This window comes from Verticillium nonalfalfae (assembly GCF_003724135.2).
Source record: "Verticillium nonalfalfae strain VnAa140/NRRL 66861 chromosome Unknown scaffold_43, whole genome shotgun sequence".
NCBI lineage: Eukaryota > Fungi > Ascomycota > Sordariomycetes > Glomerellales > Plectosphaerellaceae > Verticillium > Verticillium nonalfalfae.
Genome location: NW_021167268.1, coordinates 39,787 through 64,903, shown reverse-complemented (window position 1 = coordinate 64,903; position 25,117 = coordinate 39,787). Strand labels below are relative to the sequence as shown.

At 57.6% G+C, this 25,117-nt stretch overlaps 9 protein-coding genes across 9 annotated transcripts; 6 read left to right on the top strand and 3 right to left on the bottom strand.

Moving 5' to 3' along the window:
- Positions 1 to 1,411: 1,411 nt before the first annotated feature.
- Positions 1,412 to 3,667, top strand: D7B24_006261 (uncharacterized protein; the record flags this gene model as incomplete). The annotated part of the gene is made up of 1 exon (XM_028640398.1): positions 1,412 to 3,667. The coding sequence occupies one exon, from the start codon at positions 1,412 to 1,414 to the stop codon at positions 3,665 to 3,667; it is 2,256 nt and encodes a 751-aa protein (XP_028495385.1).
- An 801-nt stretch (positions 3,668 to 4,468) lies between these two features.
- On the top strand, positions 4,469 to 5,471 carry SAR1_2 (COPII coat GTPase; the record flags this gene model as incomplete). The annotated part of the gene is made up of 5 exons (XM_028640397.1): positions 4,469 to 4,487; positions 4,596 to 4,699; positions 4,837 to 4,876; positions 4,967 to 5,332; positions 5,431 to 5,471. The coding sequence occupies 5 exons, from the start codon at positions 4,469 to 4,471 to the stop codon at positions 5,469 to 5,471; spliced, it is 570 nt and encodes a 189-aa protein (XP_028495384.1).
- A 1,115-nt stretch (positions 5,472 to 6,586) lies between these two features.
- On the top strand, positions 6,587 to 9,023 carry D7B24_006259 (uncharacterized protein; the record flags this gene model as incomplete). Its single annotated transcript, XM_028640396.1, has 2 exons — positions 6,587 to 7,637; positions 7,708 to 9,023. 2 exons carry the CDS (start codon positions 6,587 to 6,589, stop codon positions 9,021 to 9,023), a joined length of 2,367 nt encoding a protein of 788 aa, XP_028495383.1.
- A 417-nt stretch (positions 9,024 to 9,440) lies between these two features.
- On the top strand, positions 9,441 to 10,135 carry D7B24_006258 (uncharacterized protein; the record flags this gene model as incomplete). Its single annotated transcript, XM_028640395.1, has 2 exons — positions 9,441 to 9,585; positions 9,648 to 10,135. The coding sequence occupies 2 exons, from the start codon at positions 9,441 to 9,443 to the stop codon at positions 10,133 to 10,135; spliced, it is 633 nt and encodes a 210-aa protein (XP_028495382.1).
- Positions 10,136 to 10,677: 542 nt separating this feature from the next.
- On the top strand, positions 10,678 to 13,030 carry SEC63 (secretory subunit; the record flags this gene model as incomplete). The annotated part of the gene is made up of 4 exons (XM_028640394.1): positions 10,678 to 10,707; positions 10,830 to 11,141; positions 11,234 to 12,812; positions 12,864 to 13,030. 4 exons carry the CDS (start codon positions 10,678 to 10,680, stop codon positions 13,028 to 13,030), a joined length of 2,088 nt encoding a protein of 695 aa, XP_028495381.1.
- A 636-nt stretch (positions 13,031 to 13,666) lies between these two features.
- D7B24_006256 (uncharacterized protein) lies at positions 13,667 to 14,813 on the bottom strand (the record flags this gene model as incomplete). The annotated part of the gene is made up of 2 exons (XM_028640393.1): positions 13,667 to 14,282; positions 14,338 to 14,813. 2 exons carry the CDS (start codon positions 14,811 to 14,813, stop codon positions 13,667 to 13,669), a joined length of 1,092 nt encoding a protein of 363 aa, XP_028495380.1.
- Positions 14,814 to 15,497: 684 nt separating this feature from the next.
- D7B24_006255 (uncharacterized protein) lies at positions 15,498 to 15,812 on the bottom strand (the record flags this gene model as incomplete). Its single annotated transcript, XM_028640392.1, has 2 exons — positions 15,498 to 15,742; positions 15,800 to 15,812. 2 exons carry the CDS (start codon positions 15,810 to 15,812, stop codon positions 15,498 to 15,500), a joined length of 258 nt encoding a protein of 85 aa, XP_028495379.1.
- A 51-nt stretch (positions 15,813 to 15,863) lies between these two features.
- On the bottom strand, positions 15,864 to 17,258 carry D7B24_006254 (uncharacterized protein; the record flags this gene model as incomplete). Its single annotated transcript, XM_028640391.1, has 1 exon — positions 15,864 to 17,258. The coding sequence occupies one exon, from the start codon at positions 17,256 to 17,258 to the stop codon at positions 15,864 to 15,866; it is 1,395 nt and encodes a 464-aa protein (XP_028495378.1).
- Positions 17,259 to 18,020: 762 nt separating this feature from the next.
- D7B24_006253 (uncharacterized protein) lies at positions 18,021 to 24,629 on the top strand (the record flags this gene model as incomplete). The annotated part of the gene is made up of 8 exons (XM_028640390.1): positions 18,021 to 18,079; positions 18,132 to 18,242; positions 18,291 to 18,307; positions 18,357 to 18,502; positions 18,551 to 18,631; positions 19,656 to 19,809; positions 20,127 to 24,196; positions 24,270 to 24,629. The coding sequence occupies 8 exons, from the start codon at positions 18,021 to 18,023 to the stop codon at positions 24,627 to 24,629; spliced, it is 4,998 nt and encodes a 1,665-aa protein (XP_028495377.1).
- Positions 24,630 to 25,117: the final 488 nt, after the last annotated feature.

The window sequence follows — 25,117 nt, the reverse complement described above, 5'->3', positions numbered from 1 at the left end:
ACCGGCTAGGATCGCTCCAACAATCTCGTCAGGTTTGCAACAAATATTGTCAAATTTGCAACAGAATTTGTCCAAAGGTGGAGGCCCTGGCTGCAGAAAGGGACCGCCTCGGTGTGGGCATCGGCGTTTGAGGGTCGGCTTTTCGAGTGGTTTTTTTTTTCCCCTTCCTTGGTTCCGCTGGCGTCTAGCTTTTGGACTTGGGGGGATCCGAGTCCCATCTCATTCCAATTGTCATGTCTGGCCGCGAATCGTGGCAACCAGTGAGAAATCTTGCAGTGGAGGCTGCCTAGGCCAGCCCTTGACGCTCCGTGTGAACACACCGACAGAGTGGACAAAACGGACACCTGACAACGGAAAACAGGCACGACGCTAAGGGGCCCTGAACGGTGTCGACGTACCGATACGTACCCAAGTAGCGAGGTACTCAAGTACCACGTCATGTAGCTCCCAGCCCTTCCCCCCCGCCATCCTGTACCTGCCGCATGGAAGCCGCAACCTCGATTGCATTCGCCCCCAGTGCTGAGTGAGGTACTGCGCCTTTGCTCTTGGGGGTGGGGCCTTCTCCATCCGTCGCCTGCAGCGTTTACTGTTACCATTTTGTTGCTCCTGCTGCTCCTGCCCGATTGCCTTTTCCGCCCACTGTCATCCACTGCCCGCACGCGCTTTCTCCCAGTGGCCGTCAGCCCCAGCCCGGGTCCGAATATATCGCAAGGCCCCTCGCCCTCCAACCCACCCCGTCTTCCCACACCCGCATCCTCTTCCTTCTGAGACTTATTTTGTTCACCTCGACATTCCAGGTCTCAACATCCTCCTGTGCAGATCACATCACATCGCCCCCTGCGCCTCTACCCTGACGACGTCCCGGCACCATCGTTACCGCGTCTGTGACGGCCAAGTCAGCGTCTGCACCCTTGCTTGTCTTGCCTCGCACCTACCAACGCATACATCGATCCTCGCCAAGGATCTTTACCTGGAGGGACCCTGAACACCAGCTTCAGTCTTATTGAGCGAACTGGCTCACTGCCCCCTTTCAACCCTTCGGATCCTCTCCAACCAAGGCACACCACCCGAACAAGACTTCTGTTCTCGACAGTCGACATGTTTGTCTCCCTCAAATAGCACTACTGTCCCTAGGGACACGACCAATTCTTGCGCTGCAGCCTTTCCACGCCGCGGATCGCCAGAAGCCTACCACCGCAACAATCTACCTGATTATCGCCCGCAACCATCACCCGTTCCGCTCTACAACGCGCAACTTGCACAAATAACGCCTTGTCCAGACATATTTCCATCTTTCAGCACCTGTCTCACCCCGACTACGTCTACATCTCGAGTTCCTCACCAAGTTCCAGCACTCACCCCGACCTTCCAGAAACGTGCCCTTCCCCGGTCGACTTCAGATCCCCCCACAATGACGCACAACACGACACACTCCAGTGCGGCATCTGCCGTCTTGTCTTGGGCGGCGCAAACCTCCAATATGCCCTCCATCGCCGACGAGGACATTGGCGACGTCGATGAACCCCCCGATTCGCGTCTGCCCTACTCGCCCATGAAGAGCACCTTCACTCGCAACCCGATTCGCAACTCGGTGGACGTACACCACCACCAGTCGCTGCTCACCAAGGCTCTGCACTACGAACCTGACGAGGAGCACACCGAACCCCGGTCTTCGCTTCACCTCTTTGGTCTTCGACGCTGCACTACGAGCAACGCCAGCATTGCCTCGACAGCCGACCTGACTAGCGATACGGGCATGACCAGCCCGTCGCGGACCAACACACCCAGTCCTCCCCTACCTGAACTCCGCTTCCTGAAGCTGAACAACGAGCCGGCCCGTGCCGCGAAGGAGGCCCCTCTGGCAGGAGGAGAGGAGTCCCAGAAGACTGCGCCACCTAGGAAACGATGCATCCAGTTTGCGTGCGCCGCGAAGCCCACCGCAACGCCCAAGCCTGTTGAGGCACCGGAACCCCAGGATCAGGCCATCGAGTCCAAGCCTGATGCGCCTCGGAAGCGGTGCATCAAGTTTGCTTGCCCTGCTCCTCGACCTGTCAACCAATCCACCCCTCCCCAACACGTTGAGCACCTTGAGGCTGCCGCTGCTCGTCTGCAGCCCCAGACCCCCGACAGCTCTCCCGCCACTGTCAGGAAGCATCGTTTCTCTTCGAGCCACTCGCGGTCTCCCCGCCCCCCGGCGGTGTGCCGCTCCTCCCGCGACCCCGCTCGCAAGCCCATGTCCACCAAGAAGTACATTACTGTGGACGACAAGGATCTTCAGAATGAGGCGTCCCGCTTTCACGAGTTTGCCAGCGACGACCACTGTGACGAGGACTGGATGCGAGAGACTGTTCCTGTTGCAGGCCGCAAGATGACCGTCAATGATACCCTGGCGAAGGAGAATGAGATTCGCAAGCTCGCTAAAGAAGCTGAAGAGGAGGCTGATGAAGAGGAAAACGATGACGAGACGGCCATCGATGACGATGACGACCTCAACGCCACCGCCGGCGAAGAGGAGGACGATGAGGAGGACGAGGATGAGGACGACGACGACATTGACGACGGTCTCTCCGGCTACGTTACTGAGGATGAGGACGATGATTCGATCGGTTATCACACTGACGAAGAGACTGGCTTTGCCGACTCGGACGACGAGGCTGATGACGATCTTCAGCTCTGGACTCCCGCGCAGCCCGCCCTCCGCCTTTCCGGTCTGTCATCTACAACCCCCGTTGGACGTCGTGCGTCTATCGGCCATCAGTCCGATTCCTCCCTCGGCTCTATCAGCAGCGTCCGGGCTGTCCGTTCCGGCAAGTCTCGTCGCATCAAGATCCGCCCCGGCACTCCTGAGCTTCCTGACAGTACCGACTTTGTCTGCGGTACCCTTGATGAGGACCGTCCCATCGAAGACGCGTATCTCTCGTGTCTTGCTGCCCGCAGGCGTGAGAAGCTTCACGTCATTCCTCAAGACATCGACCCTAGTTTTCCTGCGTCGGAGCCCGAAGACAACGGCGAAGAAGAGCTCTACAACCCTGTGAAGCACGCCAGCGATGACGATGACGTCTGGCTGCACGGCGAGATGGATGACCTTGACCACCAGCAAGAGAGACGCAGCCGCAAGAAGAAAAGCGAGCATAGCTCGCCCAAGCGTTACCACTCGCCGCCCCCAAAACAGCGTTACCACTCGCCGCCTCCCAAGAACCGCGGTCGCTCACCACCCCCCAAGAGGTTGTTTGACCGCCGTTCTCCTTGCCGCATGCGGTCACCTGCTCCTCAGGTCGTCAGGTCACCGCCTGCGTCTCTGCGTACCGGGCCTCAGGCCATCGCCTTCAAGGAGCTCGCCTCCCGCCCGGGTCTCACCATGACCAAGTCGCTGCCTCGCCCAGCCGCATGGTTCAATATGCGCAACGGCCGTCGCAACAAGGCATTGATGCCCAACGCTCACGACAACGATGTTCACATTCGTAGTGCCATCGACATTGTCAAGGGGTTGGAGCAGAAGCGCCAACGTCGCAAGGAGAAGTACTACCAGAAATACTGCAACCGCGCCCGTAAGGGACAGAAGCCAGAGCGCAAGCCTATGCCTGGCATGGGCTGCGTTCGCATGAGAGAACTCGGTTTGCTCATGGCTGGCAAGATTGACCAAGGCAATTATGTCCTGTCTGTCTGAGTGGCCTCTCCACAGGTCCATTTTCTTAATCTTTTCCCTCGTCTTGTCTTTTTGCATGGGGACCACATGACACCCCTGAGTACGGCGTTCAGCATTGGCTTTTGCAGGGAGCATACCAGCAGCATCAGCATGATCCACACGTTCTTGTTTATTTTCTTTGTTTGCTTCACTTCATGGCACATATTTTCTACACTTAAAGAGAGCCTCGATTTGGGAGGAAGACTCTGTATATACTTGACGACCGAGAGTGAGAAGGAGGGAGCCGACGGCTGCAGCGAAGGCTCGATACCCTGGGATAGCTCATTCGCTTGCATGGGATGGTCCGGAGAGACCACTGGGGAGCATTTATAATGACACCGGCGGCTTTGCCGTTTTGACGATGAATTATCTGCCTCTTCGGAACTCGGGTGATTTCATGTTGTGATTAGGCAGTTGAAGGCCTGGCTGAACCTGAGATCAGAGTGCATGCGGCGTCTCGACGCCTGTGGAGGGCGGGCGGCGACGGAGGCGATTTAGTGAGTGGCTTATAGTGCATTGACACCCGAAGTGCAGGCGGCGTAGGGGGCTTCAGAGGCCATGGGACGGACATGGGGGTGGCAGCCTGAATCTCAAGGCATCCAAAGTCTAGACCTGGCCTCACCGGGCACGACTGCTCTTTGCCAACTTTGATCTCCTATCGCCCGGCTCTCCCCAAAACCTAACGACTTGACGACCGCACGACCGACGAATTTATTTCCAACAGAAGCCGTTCATTCCCAGCATCACTCTCTGTACCTCGCTGCTGCTTCGCCTAATATCATCATGTGGATGTTCAACTGGTGTACGTATTACCATGGCCATCCTTCCCATCCCTCGCGCGGGCGGTGCAATGCGCTGCTGCTACCTGGGGAGGGGCCAAACTTTAGCTGACATGTGTCGCCTTTGACAGTCTGGGATGTGCTCTCCAGCCTGGGCCTGCTGAACAAGCACGCCAAGCTGCTGTTCCTGGGTCTTGATAACGCTGGCAAGACGACGCTGCTGCACATGCTCAAGGTGCGTACGCGATGGACGTATATTTGGCGAGCCGGGCTCGAGTCTCGTCTCACGTGCCAAACAGCGATGGCGACATGGCCGCCTCGTTCCATCCCCCCGCCGGCCTCACACATCGCATGCTAACCTCTTGACGACAGAACGACCGTGTCGCGATCCTCCAGCCTACGCTCCACCCCAGTTAGTGGCCCCCCTTCTCTCTCCTTTTGCCTGCTGTCGATTCGGGGGCGGGACAGAAAAGCTGACATGTCTACTTTCTACGCATCACAGCCTCCGAGGAGCTCGCCATCGGCAACGTCCGCTTCACGACCTTTGACCTGGGCGGTCACCAACAGGCACGACGACTCTGGAAGGACTACTTCCCCGAGGTCAACGGCATCGTCTTCCTCGTCGACGCCAAGGACCACGAGCGCTTCCCCGAGGCCAAGGCCGAGCTCGACGCCCTCCTGTCCATGGAGGAGCTGCAGAAGGTGCCGTTTGTCGTCCTCGGCAACAAGATCGACCACCCCGACGCCATCTCCGAGGACGAGCTGCGTCACCACCTGGGCCTGTACCAGACGACGGGGAAGGGCAAGGTGCCGCTGGAGGGCATCCGGCCGATCGAGGTCTTCATGGTGTCTGTTGTCATGCGCCAAGGTACGCCGTCTCGACCTTTTCCTTCTTGGGATTTTTCCTCCCTCGGAGGAGATCCGATCGTAAACGCGAGACGTTGTTGCTGACGTGAGGTTCTGCAGGATACGGCGATGCCATTCGATGGTTGTCGCAGTACGTCTAGACGACGTGGACCGGCCCACTGGGCGGATGGTGAGGAAGGGTGGTGTTTTTACCAAACGACCTCCCCATCGGACGACGCCGAAGTCTGCGTGAAGCTTGCAACCGAGCGACGATGACAGATCGGGGCGTACATGACGAAAGGGGGGATGTTGTAGACACGGAAGAGTTGGTGACGGGGGTTCATAGCCGTGCTCCTAGGCTCCATGGTTTAAGGGGGTCCTTCGGCTGGCAGTCAATCAAACTCGTTCATAGCGACGGGTTGTAGTAGATTATTGGAATCGGATGCGTTGCTTTGCGTCTTTTACCGTCTGCTGCTTCCCTTCTTGAGACGAACGCTTGCCCTTGCTGATTGTTGCATTGGATGGGGTCAGTGGAAACCCCGGAGAGTCTCTGACGGCCCTGTTTGTTTCTACTGATGGACTCGACACGGAACATGGCGTCTTTCTTGATGCTGCGGAAACGAGCATGTCCAAAAAGATCTTGAGGCCGTTGTTGAAAGAGTCAGTTGAAAGACTCACTGTCCAGGTGTCCAACTGAGCCACGCATCGATAGCCTCAACTGTATCGCGATGATAGGCCCCCGCTAGCATTCCTCCGTGTCTCAGCCCAACAGTCTCACATCGGAGGACTTGAGCTAGACTTTACAGTCAGACGTCAGAAAATTCCCAGGTCGCTCACGGATGCTTCATCACTGTTGAGTGTCTTTTGGCCCCTCCTAGTCAGCGGTCAGCATGCCTGGCTGGGCTTGCTGGGCTCCATGCCACCAGGTCCAATGCCTGCGAAGCCCAACAGAAGCAGAGGCGGTAGCGCCACTTTGATGCTACGTCATCCCACCGTGGCGCACCCTTGCCTTATCTGACGGCATGACATGTCCCCAACCCGGACCCGTGCAAGTGCAGGCGCAGGTGCAAGAGTGCCTGCTTGCTCCTTGGTCCTTCGTGCCTGCATTGTACCTGTCCAAACCATCCATTCGTCCCTCCACACCATCCATTGTCGCCTCTCACGAGCTCTCGCTTTCCAAACTCCAGCTGCCTTGCCACGACTGCACACACCCAGCGCTCTGTGTTTCCCAGTTGCCGTAACATGCCTCTTTTCTCCTCCACAACGGCCCTCCATCATGGCTGAACAAGCAGAAGACATCTACGGATTCACGCCCGAGGCGTTTGACCCCGCCCTCCTACCCGATTATGACACCAACTTTCTCAACGACTCTGATCTTGCGACCTTCGTCTCGGCCCTCCAGGCTCCCGACCCTCTGCAGAGCCCCGCCGAAGAAACGACCTTCCTTCGGTCCCCCAGCATCCAGAGCCCCAGCTCCTTCGACGTCACCAAGCGCAACTCGCACCTCGGCGCCCCCGACGATGCCGACCCCAGCGCCGTAGCCGCCTCGGCGGCCGCCCAAGCCGGCGATGTCACGGCGCCGCAGGGCCCGAACGGCATCTACCCCAGCGGCAACGCCGCCGCCGTCAGCAGCCACCAGAGCATGTTCATCACGGCCCAGAACGACTGGGCGCCGGTCCACGAGCGGGTGCACAAGCACAAGCGGCGGCCGAAGCGCAAGGGCGGCCGCGCCCAGGGCGCCGCCGAGGCCCTCCTCGGCACGCGCAGCGCCGACGAGACGCGCGAGGGCTACCTCTACGCGCTGCTCAAGTGGCCCATGCTCTTCTTCGTCGGCGCCTGGCTCGTCGGCCTCGCGCTGACCTACCTCTACACGCGCCTCTACATCTGGGTCTACGAGCACTTTGTCACCTGGCGCGGCCGCCGCCAGCAGCTGCGCCGCAGCCTGCGCGCCACGCGAAACTACCGCGACTGGGTCGCCGCCGCGCGCGAGCTCGACGCCTACCTCGGCCGCCAGACGTGGAAGGAGGAGAACGACTTTGCCTACTACGACTCCAAGACGGTCAAGAGGGTGTGGGAGCAGATGCGCAAGTGTCGCCACCGGGCCGAGGCCGTTGAGCGGGGCGACTCGGACGACTCGGACGACGACAACAACGAGAATGCCGACAGGCAGAAGGGCGAGAAGAGAAAGAAGGGCGGCGCTGTCGACGAGCTGAGGGGCCTGCTCGAGGCGTGTGTCAAGAATAATTTCGTGGGCGTCGAGAACCCGCGCTTGTACAGCCAGACGTACTACGGGACGAAGAACCTGGTGCAGAACTTTACGGATGAAGGTCAGCTGTCCTGGCGGTGTCGCGTCGTGACTTCCCTTGTGTGTAAGCGACCATGCTGACTGGAGTGCAGTCGAGAGGAGTATCAAGTTCTTGCTCAACAGCAAGCAGCTGACCCAGGAAGAGAAGCGTGTCCTGTTCAAGGGCATGCACGCCAATTACGGCCGAACGGCGCTCTGCCTGTCTGGCGGCGCCGGCTTTGCCTACTATCACCTGGGCGTTGTCAAATCCCTGCTCGACGCCCATCTGCTGCCGGACGTCATCACGGGGACCAGCGGCGGCGCTCTCGTCGCGGCTCTTGTCGCCACACGAACGAATGATGAACTGAAGACGCTGCTGGTGCCGGCCCTCGCAGGCAAAATCACAGCATGCCGGGAGTCTTTCGTCACGTGGTTCCCCCGGTGGTGGAAGACGGGCGCTCGGTTTGACTCCGTCGACTGGGCGCGACAGTGCAGTTGGTGGACGCGGGGGTCCATGACGTTTCGCGAAGCCTACGAACGCACCGGTCGCATTCTCAACGTCTCGTGCGTTCCCGCCGACCCGCACTCGCCAACGATCCTCTGCAACTATCTCACGAGCCCCGACTGCGTCATTTGGTCTGCGGTTCTGGCTTCGGCCGCCGTTCCCGGTATTCTCAACCCCGTTGTACTGTTGATGAAGCAGCGCGACGGCACGCTGGCGCCATACTCCTTCGGCCACAAGTGGAAGGATGGCAGTCTGCGCACCGATATCCCCATCAAGGCGCTGAACCTCCATTTCAACGTCAATTTCACCGTCGTTTCGCAGGTCAACCCGCACATCAATCTCTTCTTCTTCTCCTCGCGCGGCTCCGTGGGCCACCCTGTCACGCACCGCAAGGGCAAGGGCTGGCGTGGCGGATACGTCATGTCGGCCGTCGAGCACTACCTCAAGCTCGACATGACCAAGTGGCTCAAGTTCATCCGCCACGCCGAGCTGTTGCCCCGACCGCTGGGACAGGACTGGTCGCAGCTGTTTCTGCAGCAGTTTAGTGGCACGATCACCATCTGGCCCAAGTCGGTGCCTAGCGATTTCTATCACATCCTGTCGGACCCAGATCCACCGCGGCTTGCCAGGATGCTGCACGAGGGGCAGCAGCGCGGGTTCCCGATTCTGAAGTTCATGGGCAACAGGCTCAAGGTTGAGCGGATGATTGAGCAGGGGCGGAAAGAGACGAGACCGTGGGCTCGCCGCGGCAGCATCGAGACCATTATCAGCGAGGACGACATGCGGAGTTTGATGGTGACGGGGAACACGGACATTGAAGACGAGTCGACGGATGACGAGGGCAAGCTGACCACGTCGTTGGATAACGAGAACGCCATTATCGATGATGATGAGGAAGGAGACGATTTCGAGAAGCGGGATTGAACGGGAGAGGTGGTGCTGAGGCGTAGACTTGTGTGCATACTTATTACAGCTGGGCGTTTTTGGGTATTGAGGTTGAACAATAGGAAGGCAGGGTGGTAGCCTCAATGGGCAGCACTGCATCTTGAATCAGAAACTACCTGCCTTGAATCGTATGCTCAATACTATGCCGGTCAGTCAGGTCAGCTCACTTTTCGAGCGTTCCGTCCACCTCTCCATGTGCACTGAGGAATTTGGCTCTATCTGACGATTCACACGACCATTGCCTTGACTTGCAACCTTGGAGCGAAGGCAGATCAGACTACGTATCAGTCAACAGGCCATACTCCCGTCACGCGACCAGTTGCTTGCTGCGTGAGTCAGCCTCCAAGATGACAGGAAGCCAGGTTTGACTGACCGCCAGAGGGTATAGCAAGAAAGATGTCTCCTCACCGAGGCCGACGATCGCGCCCGTCGCATCACGGCGGCAGGTTCCCGCCGGTCAGGCATGACCCGCAAGACGACAAGGAAAATGTGGCGCCACCGGTCAACCAGGCACGCACCGGAAAGGCAAGCATGCGAATAAGTACGTGCCTCTACTCTGGGCATCGAAGAGTCGTGGTCACTCACTCACTGATACGTGGCTAGGCACTCGAACGGTTTCGGGCCCGCACAAGCCGCACCGTCGTCCCCTCAAGCAGCAGCATCGCAATCCGGGCTCCGGTCGCGAATTCTGCAAAGCAGCTGCGCAAGACGTCGTTTGCCAGGCCCAAGACACGAATCACTCGCACCAATTCTCGTACATGGAAAGCACGACACGAGACGGCCACATCGGCTTGGCTGCGGAGTTTGTCATCTACGACGACAACGACCAGGCAGCACTGGCGCCTGCGTTCCAGAAATTATCGCTCGATGAACCCTGTGGGGTTTTCAGAGATGACACTGCGATGCATCGGGGGGTTGATGAAAATACGAGCGAGGCCAAGATCCAGGTGTTTTCCGACAGCGACATCAAGGCCCCGCTGAAGGCACTCTCGTACGCCGAGGCCTTTGCGATGCGGCCTCGCGTTCGAAAGGCAGATGCTGAGGCCAGAGGGAAGGGGAGCCCGCTGCGGATGGAGGTCTACGTTGAGTAAGGAGATGGCGTTCTGGAGCGGACAGGTTTGGCTGGGACAGGCATGCTTTTTACTTGGGTTTTTGGGCATGGGCGGATACCCTTGGGGGTCGGCGTTGCTTCGTAGTGCGTTTCCGGAGTTGCATGGTTCAGCTGCAGAGGTAGGGAGAAGATGTTTGACCGGTCGAATGGACAATATCAAACGGCACTACCCAGATCCCAGATCTGCATCGCAGAAGAAGTCAGGAGAAGCTCGGTGAAGGCGGCAGCGAGAGGCGACCCACAACTACCTACCGTACTGGGAGTGGATCTCTCAAGGTGGCCCGAGCTCTGACCCCTGCGGGAAGGACAGATAATCCAGTTGCCGGCGGGCGACCTTCCGTCACACTTCGCAGTGGAACGACCCCTGCCTGTGGCCCAAGCTAATATTTCGAGGCCACGATTGTCATATGTCGAACCCTCTACGAAGGCCTCCATACTCCAGACTGTAGACCTGGACTACAACCTCTCCATCCTACTTGCGACTGCTTCGCAACCAACGCTCACTTTCCCACAACCGGCAAGATGAGTTCCGATTACTCATACGATGAGCAGGTGCGTTCCCTTGCCGTACAGCCTTTCTTTCATCCCTCTGGCCGGCAAACCGAGGAAGCACTCGTGCTTCTTCTCGAGGACGGATCTTGTGAGCGCATCGAGCACCAGCTAACCTACTGTAGGGGCAATTCTTCCCCGTCTTCATCCTCACCCTGACGGGCCTCGTCACGCTCCCTCTCACCTACACTCTCCTTTTCCCCGCCAAAGACATCGAGGCCAAGGCGCCACGCATCCAGTCCGACTTCAAGCCCGAGCATGAGGACCTCATACAAGCGCGTCGCAATGCGCAGAAGCGAAAGCAGCGTAGGGTCAAGCGCGCCCTGTTCGTCATCGTCGGCTGGGCTCTCATGGCCGCCATGGTCTACCTGATCTTGCACACACAGAGGACAGTCCTCAAGTTGTGGAACCCTTACGACATTCTCGGACTCCCAGACGTACGCTTATTCTCCCCCCCCCCCTTCTGGCCGCCCGTCCAGCGGCTTCGATGGAGCCCCATTTGGCTGACACGTCTCTCCCCCCCCTTTAGTCTGCTACCGAGAAGATGATCAAGTCCAAATACCGAAAGTTGTCCCGAACACTGCACCCTGACAAGGTCAAGCCCAACGCTGCCAAGAATGAGACGATTGAGTCTCTCAACGATGCCTATGTCGAGATCTCCAAGGCCTACCAGGCCCTCACTGACGAAGAGGTCCGCAACAACTACATCCAGTATGGCCACCCCGACGGCAAGCAGAGCTTCAGCATCGGCATCGCCTTGCCCCCTTGGATCATCTCCGACGGCAACGGCAAGTACGTTGTTGTTCTCTACACCCTTCTCCTCGGTGTTCTCCTCCCTTACCTGGTCGGATCGTGGTGGTACGGAACCCAGAGGATGTCCAAGGAGGGTGTCCTCATGGAGTCGGCCAACGACCTCTTCCGTGCCTACGAGGACAACATCGACACCGGCGGCGTCATCACCGCCCTGAGTGCCGGCAAGGAGTACGACGAAACATTCAAGGGCGACAAGGCCGACTCTGGCCTCGCTTCCATCGAATCCAGGATCGCAACCGGCGCCGGACTGACGACCAAGGACAAGCACGCCCTCGAGGACCTTGACAATGGCGTGCGCCGCAAGGCCCTGTCTCTGCTCTGGGCCTACCTCGGTCGCGTCGAGCTCAACGACCAGACCCTCAACAGCGCCAAGTACGATGTCGCACCCACCGCTGACGCCCTCAACCGTTCCTTCTCCGTCATAGCCCAGGCCTTTGGCCACACAGCCCCTATTATCGCTTCCTTCTCGACCACCCAGCATCTCATCCAGGCCATGCCTCCCAAGTCGTCGCCTCTTCTCCAGCTCCCCCACTTTACCTCCGAAATCGCCCAGGCCGTTGATGGTGACGCCAAGACCCACGTCAACGTCCAGCAGTTTATGGAACTCTCCGACGCCCAGAGGCGGAGCCTCACTGTCGGCAGCAGTCTCCTGACCGACGCGCAGTACAAGACGGCTGTCAGTGTGGCCAAGCAGCTGCCCCACCTCCAGGTCAACAAAGCCTTCTTCAAGGTTACTGGCGAGAAGTTCATCATTCCTTCCTCACTCGTTACTCTCGTCGTCAAGGGCCGCATCATCCCCCCGGGCAGCGAGAACGTCCCAGAGGTCAACGAGCTCGACCTCGAGGACGTTGATCCCGCCGAAGACGATCTGGAAGCCTACCTGGGCCGCGCCAAGGCTGTCGTCAAGGGTCCCGAAGGCAAGCCCGTCGCCGTCGACAAGAAGCCTGTTCTGCCCCCTCTCGCCCACGCTCCCTACTTCGCCCGCGATCACGCCCCCAAGTGGTCCGTCTTCCTGTCCGACTCCAAGCAGGGCAAGATGGCCGTCCCTCCCTTCCACTTCACCCAGTTCGACCAGCCCATCTTCGACAGCGACGGCAAGCCCACGTTCAACATGCAGACCCTCAAGGCCCAGTTCGCCGCGCCGCCACAGGCTGGCCACTACACTTTCGTCATGCACCTCGTGTGCGACAGCTACGTCGGTTTTGACACCCAGATGGAGGTGACGCTGGTTGTGGAGGAGGCGAGCAAGGCTGCCGCCATGGCGGCCGAGGACGAGATTAGCGAGCCTGATGAGGGTATGTTGTCCCCGCATGCACCTGAACCGAACGCAACTAACAGTACATCAGATTCGCTGGCTGGACAGATGAACGCTCTCAAGGGGGGCGCACCGCCCGCCGCCAAGCCGAGGAGGAAGCAGGTTGTCGAGGAGTCGGACGATGAGAGCGGCACAGACGACGACCAGGACGACGACGACACGAGCGCGACCAACACGGACACGGAGGACGAGTCGTAGAGGGGGTGTCTGTCGGTTCGGCGCGGACCGAGCTTGGTCGGTTGAGTCTCATTGTTCTTGTCTCTAGTGGTTTGTATGACCTTGCCAGCTTATTTCGGGTTGGGCGGCGAAGGGGTGTCTTGGGATTGCATCGTTGTTTATCATCATAGCGGCTAGGGGTGGCCGCTCCTGAGTGGAGAAAAAGGCATCTCAGGACTGAATATACCCAGAGTTTCAGTATGGACGCACTCCGATACCATGCATTTCTACGTTGGTTGCGCAAGACGAAGAAGATGAGATGGTCCTGTGGGCGCTGCGCCTCAAGGCGGTCCATCCTTTGTTTAGCAGCGTTGCTTGATGTTTCCTTGTAACTCAATGGACGGAGAGCATATATGGTATTGTTTCGGTTCACGCAGCAGACGTAGGTTGAGATTCAAGTCCGGGCTCTATCTTGTGAAAGGTCACAAGCGATGACCTCGGACTCTGGAAGCCAAAGGTGCCCCGAGTGTTCACTGATCATGAATGGCACCCCCGACAATCTTCGACATTGTCCCCATGCTCGTACACGAGGACTGCTCGTCACCATTCGAGCTGTACTGTATGAGAGCCAAGCTGAACCTGATGACAAATACATTCTTCATTTCACTAGACCAGTCCCTAACCACGTCGTCCCGTCTTCGGGCAGATCTTCCACGGCTTGTCAATCCACTTCCTGACCCAGTACCCTTCTCCCGATCGCTGGCCGTCGTCCCAACTGTTGAAGAACGGATACCACATCAGATCAGCACGAATCAGATACTCAACCAGGCCCGGCTCCGCCTCGTCACGCTGCCACGAGAACCCCGTCAGGGCCAGCTGATACATCGGCGCGGTCACCCACACGGTCATTTCGACTCCCGCCAGCCGCGTGCTCATCGCGAGCAGCGGAAGAAAGAGGTGGAGGTCCAGATTGCCAATCTCCTTGGCGGGGTCGAACCTTGTCAGACTGGCCTGGTTGTCGAAAAAGAGGGCGAGTCGCTTGAGGCTGGGGAACCGGGGGCCCAGACCGTCCAGGATGTTGACGAACCTCCTGCGGTGGTGCTCGGCGGACGAGAAGCACTTCTTGTCGAACAGGACCAGCTCGATGGTGATGCGCAGCGAAGTGACGAGCCCGACGCCGGGTCCGAGTAGCTGGGCGCGGGCGGGCGTCGGAGCGCACAACGATTCGATCAAAGGCATGCTCTCCAGCAGGATGACGCTTGTGCCGTAGAGTATCCCTAGCAGCTCGTCGTGACTGCGAGGTGGTCAGCTTCTGGGTCGTCGGGCGGGGCAGGCTGATCCCGTCTGACCTTTGCTTGCTGGAGAGCAGGAAGCTCATGACGCCCTGGAACCTACCATTGTCCGCCCCGTGTGGACGCCCGGAGCAGTTTGCCTGGCCGTCGAGGCATGCTTCCCAATTTCGTTCCGAGGCATCGTACGTGGCCTCGTATTTCGCGTCACGGTGGCAGAAGCCGTTGGTCCATCTCCATATGACTCTGCGGCGTATGCGATACCGGGAGTCGGCGACGGAATCTTTCAATCGGATGACAGGCCAGGGGGGCCCGGGGCGCATGTCAATGTGAAAGACGCAATCTCCAAAGGCCAAACGCAGGATCGCGTAGCGGATTTCGTACGGTAGGCTGAAGAAGCCGCGCAGTTGTTGAACAGGCCTCCAGGAGTCCGCTTCGTGGATTGCCGTGGGCGGCAGCCAGGGGAGGGCCGGCTTGGTTCTCGGTGGCTTACTGCTGGACCGCCTTTTGAAGCAGTTGAAAACACAGCAGCACATAGTGCAAGATGTGAGAGCGGCTCAAAGGAATCAGGATGGTTGTCAGGTCCAAGGCCTCGAGAGCCGCAGTTTGACAGACTCAGACTAGGTGCTGACGCTGAGGAGACTGATATCCCGTCCAAGACTATCAAGGCCCGCGAAGTAACTTATTCTTGGACACAGGCGGCCTGGGAAACTATGACACTGAAAATAGAAAGACGATGAAGTAAAAGGGGTAGAGGAACTGGGTGCGCGTAGGCTCGAAGCGTTGGACCTTCACCTTTCTATAGTCTCTCCCCAACGTTTGGACAAATAGTCGTTGGAAAGGCTGCTCCGCACGATGCCACAACGCAGCCACGCAAGTTATTGTCGCCTGGCAGATTCCTGTAACATCATGGCGTCCTGGTCGGCTGACTGTTGGCTTAGCACCAGAACATGCTCCGAAGATTCACTTCGGGCCCTGCACTATACTTTTCAATGTGGCCTGCATCCTCGTTTATGGAACCTTCGCTGGCCAGCCTATTGTGTCCACTACTTACCTGCCCATGATACGTTCAGAATTCGCCGCTCTACAAGACGCGATTTCAGTCACTTATTCATAGCCTGTCTGTCTCTTATGGTACATATACAACTGCGCACCCCACATGGTGACCAGAGTGTCTTGACAAGTACAGGTCATAGCTCTAGCCACTCGTAAGCCTCTATTCAATAACGTTCGAGCAAACCTCCTTCCCAAATTCCCGGGTCACTGCCAGTCGGGTGCTCGTGTTCGCAGGACTGATGCTGCCAGATGTGTAGGTCCATCCACTCGCTATTGTGTGGGCCGCGTTTCGTGCCATAAGCACCTTGAATTCGGCCAACCTCCTCAAAGCGGAAGGCGTTGAGCCACTTGCGAATAAAGGCGAGTTCCGGATCTTTCTCGTCACGGAAGATCCCCTCAATGATGATACCTGGCCAAATTGAGTCAACATGCATTGCTGGTTGATACCTTGAGGGACGACACTCACGCTGGGGGACCATTCGGCTACGACTGGTGGGATTGTCGTACGGCCTCATTCCGGAAGCATTGTCCTAGTCGTGCTTTGTAGTGTCCGGAATGTGCGAGCGTGACATATGTGTGAGGATTCGGTCCAACAGGGCACTTCCCACATTTTTACGCCGGTAATCGTGGTGGGTGTACACATGAAGCCTTACGCTCTGTTGACCAACATGGCCGCCCTTGCCGAACCCAACCTTGAGGGTCTCGCAGAAGGCAAACCCGATCACGAGCGGTGGCTGTGGAACAGGCTTTCGAGGCATTTGCATGAAGGTTTCCCAGGCAGCTTTGCTGGGCCAGATGGATGGGTCAGTCAGGTCAGGCGACTGGCGGATGGCGACAATGAAAGGAAGACACTGTGTGCGACAGCTGTTACCGATGGCGTTCAGGTCATTCTCCGACACTAATTCGCTGTCAAGGGCACGGTGGCCTTTCTTGATCTCTCTGTTGTAAATATCGATGATCCCAGGAACATCGTTTGGTTTGGCTGGTCGAAGTACGCAATCGACCGCAACCTCGCGTTGCGGAATTGGTTGAACTTTTGACTCGCAGCCATTGATAGAGACAGGTGTAGCCTGTCTTTGCTGCACAAGAGCTGCGTCTCTCTCGCGCATCATGATCCTGCTCTTGATATGGTAGTTGCTTGTCCAACGATCCGCATGCTTCTTGTGGTCAGGCCTGAGGGTTTCGGGGTTGCGAGTCGACTCGGGCTGCTCCACACGGGCCATCAGAGTTCCTGTGTCGGTGTTGATGGGGTGTTCGGAGTGCTCTTCAATGTCGCTGTCACCCAGAAAGTCCGCTCTGATGTCCTCTGGAACTTGCAAAAGCCAGGCGTTGATGAAGCGCGAGTTGTAGCTTTGGCACATGAAATGCGCATCGTCGTCGCCCTCGCCCATCCAGGGATCTTTATGAATAACGCCCTCGATAGCTTCTAGCTTGTGAGGCTGACCTATCTCATTCCGGACATCGCAGCTTCGGACAATGTTGATAGTGTTCTTGAAAGCAAGGGTCTCGGCAAGAGGAGCGCCGGTACCTAGGACTTGATCGTCTCGCGTGTCTGGACTACCGCCACCTTCAGCGCTGCTGAGACGAAAGGAAATCTCAGTTTTGTTCTCTTTGTCCTTTGCAACCATATTCTGCGTAATCACGCGACGTGTGACAGGGGCAAGAGCGAGGTTCTGCGAGGTCAGGCGAAGAGGGGTCGAAGAAGTGTCTGTCAAGGAGAGCGATTCAAGATTGAGAGGGATCGCTCCTTTGACCTGGTACAGAGATGCATGGCCGGGCGGTAGGGGGCTCGCTCGCGGTTGACAGTTGTTGGTGACCATCATGAGGGAGTCGACAGGATGGCGGCCTGGAGGGTGACGGTTTCTAGTAGGAAGCTTGACAGCATCGGACATCCACTTGCTATCCTTCCCGGCGTCTCGTTCCATTGCTTGAACGAACCAACGCGTTGTTGTCGGCGGGAATTGGGTACCTCGAGCTGGCAAGTGTCGACGTAAGGCCGTCTTGGTCAGAAGAGAGAGCGAAAGGCGGAAAAGACTTGAAACCTCGTCGACAGCGACAGACAGCCTTGTGAGGAACTGAGTCGAAAATCTTGTCGCTGTTGCTATTACGGTAGGTATTGGGAAAGGTTACGAAATGAATTTCTGGACCAATGTACGGGTTGCAAGGGGGGTGGTTGGAAGGAGCGAAGGTTAGGTGCCTTCCTCTGACGCGCGATCTTAGATAGCACAGCCTGTGTTTTTCAAAAGTCCTCGTCACTAAGGTAGATATTGTGTAGGGTGATATAATCACAACAATGGACATTCAGGATTACGGTTGAGAGTGAACATGTTCAGACTTCTAGTGTATACATCACTGGCAACCATAATTGCTCGCCCTACATTTTATGAATTCAGCATGACATCTAGTACAACATAGATGTATTGATGTCAAGTTGATAATAAGAACCTCAATAACGGCACGCGAGAAACATTGCCAGTAGCCCCGTGATCCCGAAAAGGGGCTCTTACCGAGTCACCGATCCTTCACCGAGAACCAACAGTCCCACCGACTCTTGCAAATCACGTGCTGAGTCCGGATACCACTGCATTTGACTGGCACACTCTCTCATCAGATTCAATGACCACCCTGGTAATCAGTAAAGCGTCCGAGTCTCAGGCTCGAGTTGCCTTCGTCAATATTTGCCGACAATGTTGTCAATTCTCCGGAAAGCCCGGCTGAAGGATAAGGAGATGAGGATCCTGATGCTGTGAGTACAGACCCAGGATGAGTGAGACTCGCTGACAAAGATGCACGGCCAGGGGCCTGGACAACGCAGGCAAGACGACGATTGTGAAGAAGATCATGGGAGAGGACGTCAACACGGTGAGCCCCACGCTGGGATTCATCATCAAAACGATAGATTACGACGGGTCAGCGGTCTGCCGCGTCTCACAAGGATTTTGCTGACGAGTGTCAAGATACAAACTCAACATCTGTATGGGCCAAGTTTGCTTTTACTACTCGGTGGTTATTGACCATCACAGGGGATGTCGGAGGGCAGAAGACGCTGCGGTCATACTGGCGCAACTATTTTGAAAAGACCGATGCCCTCATCTGGGTTGTCGATGCCACGGACCGACTGAGGATTGAAGATTGCCGAGAGGAGCTTCACGGTCTTCTACAGGAAGAGGTCCGGCATCCCGGTATACATGCAAACCATTCTCACTGACACGAATAGCGCCTTTCCGGAGCGAGCCTCCTAGTCTTTGCGAACAAGACTGATGTCAGCGGGTGCATGGACGAACAAGAAATTCTTGAGGTATGTTGCCACGTGACAGACAAGTGGTTGGACGAGTCTTGACAAGTTTCAAGGGCCTTCAGTTGGAATCGATACGAACGCATCGGTGGAACGTCCTTCGATGTAGTGCCATGACAGGGACGAATCTAAAAGAAGGTCTGGCGTGGGTTGTGGATGATGCGAAGAAGCGACTGTTTCTCTACTGAGGCACACTGCTATAGGAAACCTCGGTGGACATACCACAGAGGGGAACCATGAACCGCCGGAGCGCCCGTCACATCGACATGGACCCCCCCGAGGTAGGTAGCGAGTGGGGTTGATGGAGTCGTCGTGGGTGGAAAGAACATCGATGGGGTGACCGACTAGAGCTGCGCGATAAAGCAACACAGAGCAAAGGCTGACAGTCAAAACAAAACAAACAAGACAAATTCACAAAAACACCAAACTTCGCTAATTTTTGAGTTCGGATCGGCTCAAGCCAGTCTAGAGCCCATTCACTAGACAAGATCATGATAACAGCGTGCTTAACGCCGTGCACGTGGTAGACTGCTGTGTCGAGGCAACCCAAGGAGGGGCATGAGAATTGGGCCAAAGTAAGCCTACCTGATGTGCCTGGGCTTGCTGGGTAGTCAGGTACTGCATGGAGAGCCACAGGCGCTATAACGAAGACTGAGGCGCTATCCACACACTGTAAAGCTGCTGAGAGGCCCCACCCATTGTAGCGTCTCAGCTCTGGGAGGTGGAGGTCAAAAGGCCTGTGGGTGGGCTCATGTTGTCGCCAAGGCCAAGCAAGACAAGGGCCCGGCTTAGGCAGAACATCAACAAATGACGACGATCTCGCATCCTCCCACCAAACCACTAGTCATTGGCGTCCAGCCAGGTACTCCAGGCATCGAAAACACGAGCTATCCCTAGACGGGTCATCTCCATCGTTGTCATCGCCATTGTCCATTGCTATCGCCAACGCCTTGTCGCGACATCTATCAACGTCGACCGAGCGAACAGCCCTCAACAACCCCCACTGCGTCCAATGCTCCCAACCTAGGGGTTGCCATCAGTAGCCATGGACGACGTTTCCAAGTTTTTGCAGGACGTCAAGGAGATGAACGCGCGACGCACAGAGGAGGATGATGCGCGACAGAGAGAGCTTGACGAGAAGATCCAGCAAGAGAAACGAGAACGCCAGGCTCGCCGCGCCGGTATGTTTCTTCCCCCTCCTCTTCTTTTTCCTTTGACCCATTCGTGACCCATCCATTCCCTTCGACCACGCATCCTGTCCACATGGAAACGCTTTGGCGTCGTTTCGCTCGTTGAGTGCCAGCTCCATCCTGGCTGCACGCCACGTTAGTGTGGACAACAACAAGCAAAACCCAATTCAACGACCAGCGAGCGTACGACCCTCATGCGTTTCCCTGGCTACCCTTTCCGATGGGACCGACGCCCAGAGCCAGAGCTTCAATTTCTATTTTGCTGCCCAGTGTCCCTTCATGACTTGACTGACGGCTCGCATTGACAGAACGCGCACGATCCATCTCTCCCCAAAAGTCATCTCCCGCCAATACCCCACCACCCTCTTCGCATCGCAACAGCACCACCTCACGACTCGCTGACGGGCCCCGTTTGACTCCTGCAACCGAAACCACAGGCAGTCCGCAATCGCGTGCAGCCGTCACCTCGGCCGAGCTTGAAACCTCCACAGCTCCAGACGCTGCAGCCCAGGAGAACGCCTCGCCCGCCGAAATCAACGAGCAAAATTCCGGCATGAACTCTCCTTCCTCACCCTCCGGTGTTGGCGGCCCGCGGCCGCTATCATGGCAGAGGCGCCCGAACTCGCAGGCCGGGGAAAAGCCCAAGACGAGGCCGCTGTCCATGTTCGCTGCCCAGAACGCCGCCAGAACATCCTCCACGGCCCCATCCGAGCAAGCACCCGCTTCAGCGACTGAGCAGACTTTTACCAAGGACCAGATTGCCCAGGCTCTTGGTTCCAAGGATCCGACATGGTTCCGACAGACGGCCGACCGCGGTCTCGGCTCTGCCGCCTACCGTAAAAACCAGGTTGAGGATCAGGAGACGCTCGACATGTCTTCCCTGCGCGCACAGCTGCCAGGTATGGAACGCAAGACCTCTGCCGGCGAGTCGCAGGCGCCGCCGCCGCAGCCCAGATTCCATGACACTCTAGCCGACGAGCATGCGACTGCCTCCCCTCTTCGCCTCTCCAGCGCCCAACGACTGGATCCGCCTGCCGAGGTATCTCCCGAAGAGGAACTTGCGCCAGGGCGCCGAGCATCTGCCATGGTCACAGGCTCCGGACGGTCTTCGCCCACGAGGCCTGCATCGCCGACGAAGGGCATGGGAGGCTTTGTACAGAGTGCCATGATGAAGAGATCCGACAGTGTCAAGAGATGGAGCGTGACTTCGCCCCCAGGCCTTGCTCGCGTCGACACCGTGGCGTCCCACCGAACCGGCGAGCGTTCCGCCCACTCACGATCCAGGTCGCGTCCGACAAGCATGTTCCGTGAACGCTCAAACACTACCCACGAGACGTCCCCGACCCGATCGCCTTCACGATCTGAAGCGCTAGAGAGCGAAGCCAACCAAAGCGAGACGCCAAAAGTCAAGACTGTAGAGCCCTCCCCCATAGTTCCACCCATCGACACAGATGTCAAGGAGCAAGAGGAAGTGACGCCGCCCTCAAGCCCGTCCAAGACGATGGACCCCCGGCGATGGAGCCCGACAAAAGCTAGCTGGCTTGAGACAGCCCTGAACAAGCCTGAATCACCAAAACCGAAGCCTTCGCCAGCTGCCGCAAACCAGCCTGCATGGATGGTCGAGCTGAATAAGGCCAAAGCGCAAAAGTCTGGCAACCCGAATGCTGAAGCGGGAAGGAGCGGCTCCATCTCATCCAAGCACGCGGTCAACATTGGTGGGCTTATGCGGTCTACGCCAATGGGGTCTGCGGTGAAGCCTTCAACAACTGGTCTCGGAGGCATATACTCTCCACCAACACCCACCGCCCGTTCAGGATTTGCGGCTGTTGGAGCCGGCAGTCTTCGCGGCAATTTACACAAGCCGAACCTGAGTAGCGACAAGACGGAGCCAGAGACAAGTCCCGTGGAAGGTGAAGTACCCACCCGCTCCTCTGTCATCAGCCCATCCTCGGTGACAGGCAAATCGCGACCCGCCACACCACCGAAGAAGGATTTTCGCGCGAACCTCAAGCCGCGACAAGCATCGGGAGATGCCAGTGCTCAAGTCGAATCGAATAACGAATTGAAGAACGTGTTCGGCAATCTACGACGAACCAAGACACAAAACTATGTCGCCCCAGATGAATTGAAGGGCAATATCCTGCGCGGTAAAGCAGCCCTCAATGCCACTGGTGGACCGAAGCCGAGTGAGCGCAAGGATGAATTCAAGGATGCCATTTTGAAAAAGAAGGAAGACTTCAAGAGGGCCCAAGACGAAGGCAAGGGTGTCGAACATGGTTCTGCGCCGCCCATCGAGGAACCGATCCCCGAGGGTATCGCCAGGCGCAGAGCGCTCAGTAGGTCCACGCCTGGGAAAGCCGATACCACGTCGGGCTATGGCATAGAATCATCGTTGAATAAGTCGGCGAATGAACCGAGGCCATTGAGTTCTTTGTCAAAGAGGGACTCCGCTGAGTCTATGTCGACGACAAAGACGGCTGCTGAACCTGTCATGCCTGAGCTACACAAGGAGACCAGCGCTCCCGCGCGTCTCCAGAACCGCCCTAGTGCTGGCGGTCTCGCGGGACGCTTCAACCAAAACCTGGCGGGTCTCTTAGCCCGCGGCCCTCCACCTATGGCTGCGAACAGCAGCAAGAACGCCGACGACTCTGACTCCGGCACACCCTCTGCACCTATTGCAGAGCCCTCAGCACCTGGGCCTCAGCTCACGCACATGACTAAGGGTCGTGCTCGTGGACCCAAGAGGAAGGCGCCGACGTCTGCGCAGCCACCGGCCGCGGCAAAGACCGTGGAGCCGGCCTCTAAGGAGAGCATCCCGTTCAAGCCGGCAGTGACACCCAAGAAGACGGCCCCGGCGGTTGAGGCAACTCAGAGTCCCCGCTCGCCCCCAATGCCCAGCTCACCATCATCCTCGTTGCCCCAGACTATCCAGGCCCAGGTCGCCGCGAAGGCCGCCATCAAGAACAAGCCCTCTCCTGCGCAGCCTCCTCAGAAGCAAACACCAACAGAGGACCCATTAGTTGCCGACATGTCTCAAAAGTCACCGTCACCGCCCGTGACTAAGGCGAAGCCTGTGGCAACGACCCCCTTTGCCAGCCTGCGTCGCACGCCGTCCCCGACAAAGCAGATGGAGGAAGAGCCGGTTGCAGCCCCGGCCTCTTCACCACGCAAACTGGACATGAAGCGAATGTCGAGATTCTTTGATGATCCAAATGCCCCAAAGCCTGCTACCGAGAGCTCGAAGCACGAAGTGGCCAGGCCGGAAAGTATTAGCAGGCAGCTGCCCAAGCTTGAAAGCCCAAGCAGGGAGCTTCCCAACCCTTCAACCCCGCCACGCGACCTCCCAAAGCCGCTCAGCATCGGCCAAACATCCAGGCCTCAGAGCCCCCGGGAACTTCCCCGACCTCAAAGCATCAACAGAGAGCTGCCGAAGCCCGAAAGCCCACGAGATCTGCCGCGCCCTCTCAGTATCAACAAGCCAGAGAGTCCTCTGAAGGGGCAGTTCCGCAAGGAGAGCCAGCCAGGTACGCCCCTTCGCTCGCCTGTAAAACAGGCTAACGAGGTGACGACAATGCTCGATGAGTTCTTCGGCACATCCCGGCCCCAGCGTGAATACCGCATCGATACTGCCGATATCTTGATGAACAGGCCCCAAGTTCCTAGGGTCCGCACTGCAGGAGCCCAGCTTTTCCAGCTGTTTGGGGATGGCAAGAAAATGCCTGTTCCCATGCACAACGAACGTGTCCTCTTTGAGCAAGAGATGTACATATGCCCCCATGAGTTCACCGATAGTGCCGGCAAGAAGGCCTTCGAAGTTTACTTCTGGGCAGGTGATGAAGTGCCGGCTTCTACCCTCGAAGACGCGCAGCTCTTTGCAAGCCGCGAGGCAAGGGCACTGGGAGGTAAACTCGTCAAACTCCAGCAGGGCAAGGAGACGGCCGAATTCCTCCAAGCCTTGGGCGGCATTGTGATAACGCGCCGTGGCTCAAGCAACAAGTTCGACATGCTGGCGCCGAGCATCCTTTGCGGTCGCCGCCACCTTGGCCAGGTGGCTTTTGACGAGGTCGACTTTGCACCCGCGAACCTCTGCGCAGGCTTCGCGTACCTCATTACGCAACAGGGCAAATGCTACCTCTGGAAGGGCAAAGGCAGCAACGTCGATGAGCTCAGCTGCGCTCGTCTGATAGGTATGGACTTGACGTTGACAGGAGAGCTGATCGAGGTGGACGATGGCGGTGAGCCGGCCACTTTCTGGGATGTGTTCGGCGGCAGCGGCAGTGGTGCGAAGCCCCACTCGGCGGACCACTGGCGGCTGAAGCCAAATTACGAAAAGTACTGCGGTCGTCTATTTTGCTCCGACGCCGCGTCCAGGCAACAGGTAAGCTGATTCTACTCTCTCCGTCCTATTTTTCTCCTAAGCTTTAAGGAGCCGCGCTGACGCATATGACCAGATCTTCGAAATCTGCCCGTTTAGCCAGGCGGACCTTACGCCGAGCTCTGTCTACATCTTGGACGCCTTCTTCGAGATGTACATCATTGTCGGCCGCGCCGCGCAGGCCGAGTACCTCTCCTTCCGCAACGCCCTCGATTTTGCGCAGGAGTACGCCATCCTCGCCTCGGGCATGGAAGACCGCCCCTTTGTGCCCATCTCGACCGTCGTCCTCGAGGGCATCCCGCGCGACCTGAAGAGGGTCTTCCGCAAGTGGACCGACGAGGGAAGCCCGACCGTCATGCCGCAGGCAGGCCTGAAGAGGGGCCGAAGCCTGAGGATCGTGCCGCTCACGCAGGCGCTGCAGGCGCTGAGCGAGTGAGCGGGCGGGCCGCGCTGAACGACAAGAGCTGGCCGCGGCTGGCTGCACGTGTGTGCCATGGAGCTGAAGAGGACACAACCAGAGGAGGAGAGAGAGGTGACCAGGAGCGGTAACTTAAAAAGCGTTGCAAACCATGTTTCGGCGGCGGGGCGTGGGCGTTTTCGGGGGTCATGGTTGGTTGTTGTGACATTTTCCGTATATATTGTTGTAATACAATGTATATCCTGTTCGCCCTTTTTTGTTGTTGTTGATTTTGGTTACGTCATAACGGTTGCTTGCAATGTCGGCATCTGCTTAGACCTGCGCTTGAAAGAGAGTCCGCTTAGCAAGGACTTGCTTGCTTGGAGCCTGCTGGAGATGCTTGTCCACAATAGGCTTAAGCGATGACAGCCACCCCCTTACGGCACAGACCCTTCTTCCGCATCGTCAATTGCTATTACCATTATGGACAACCTCCGGATTTGACGGCATCACGGAAAGCAGGGTGC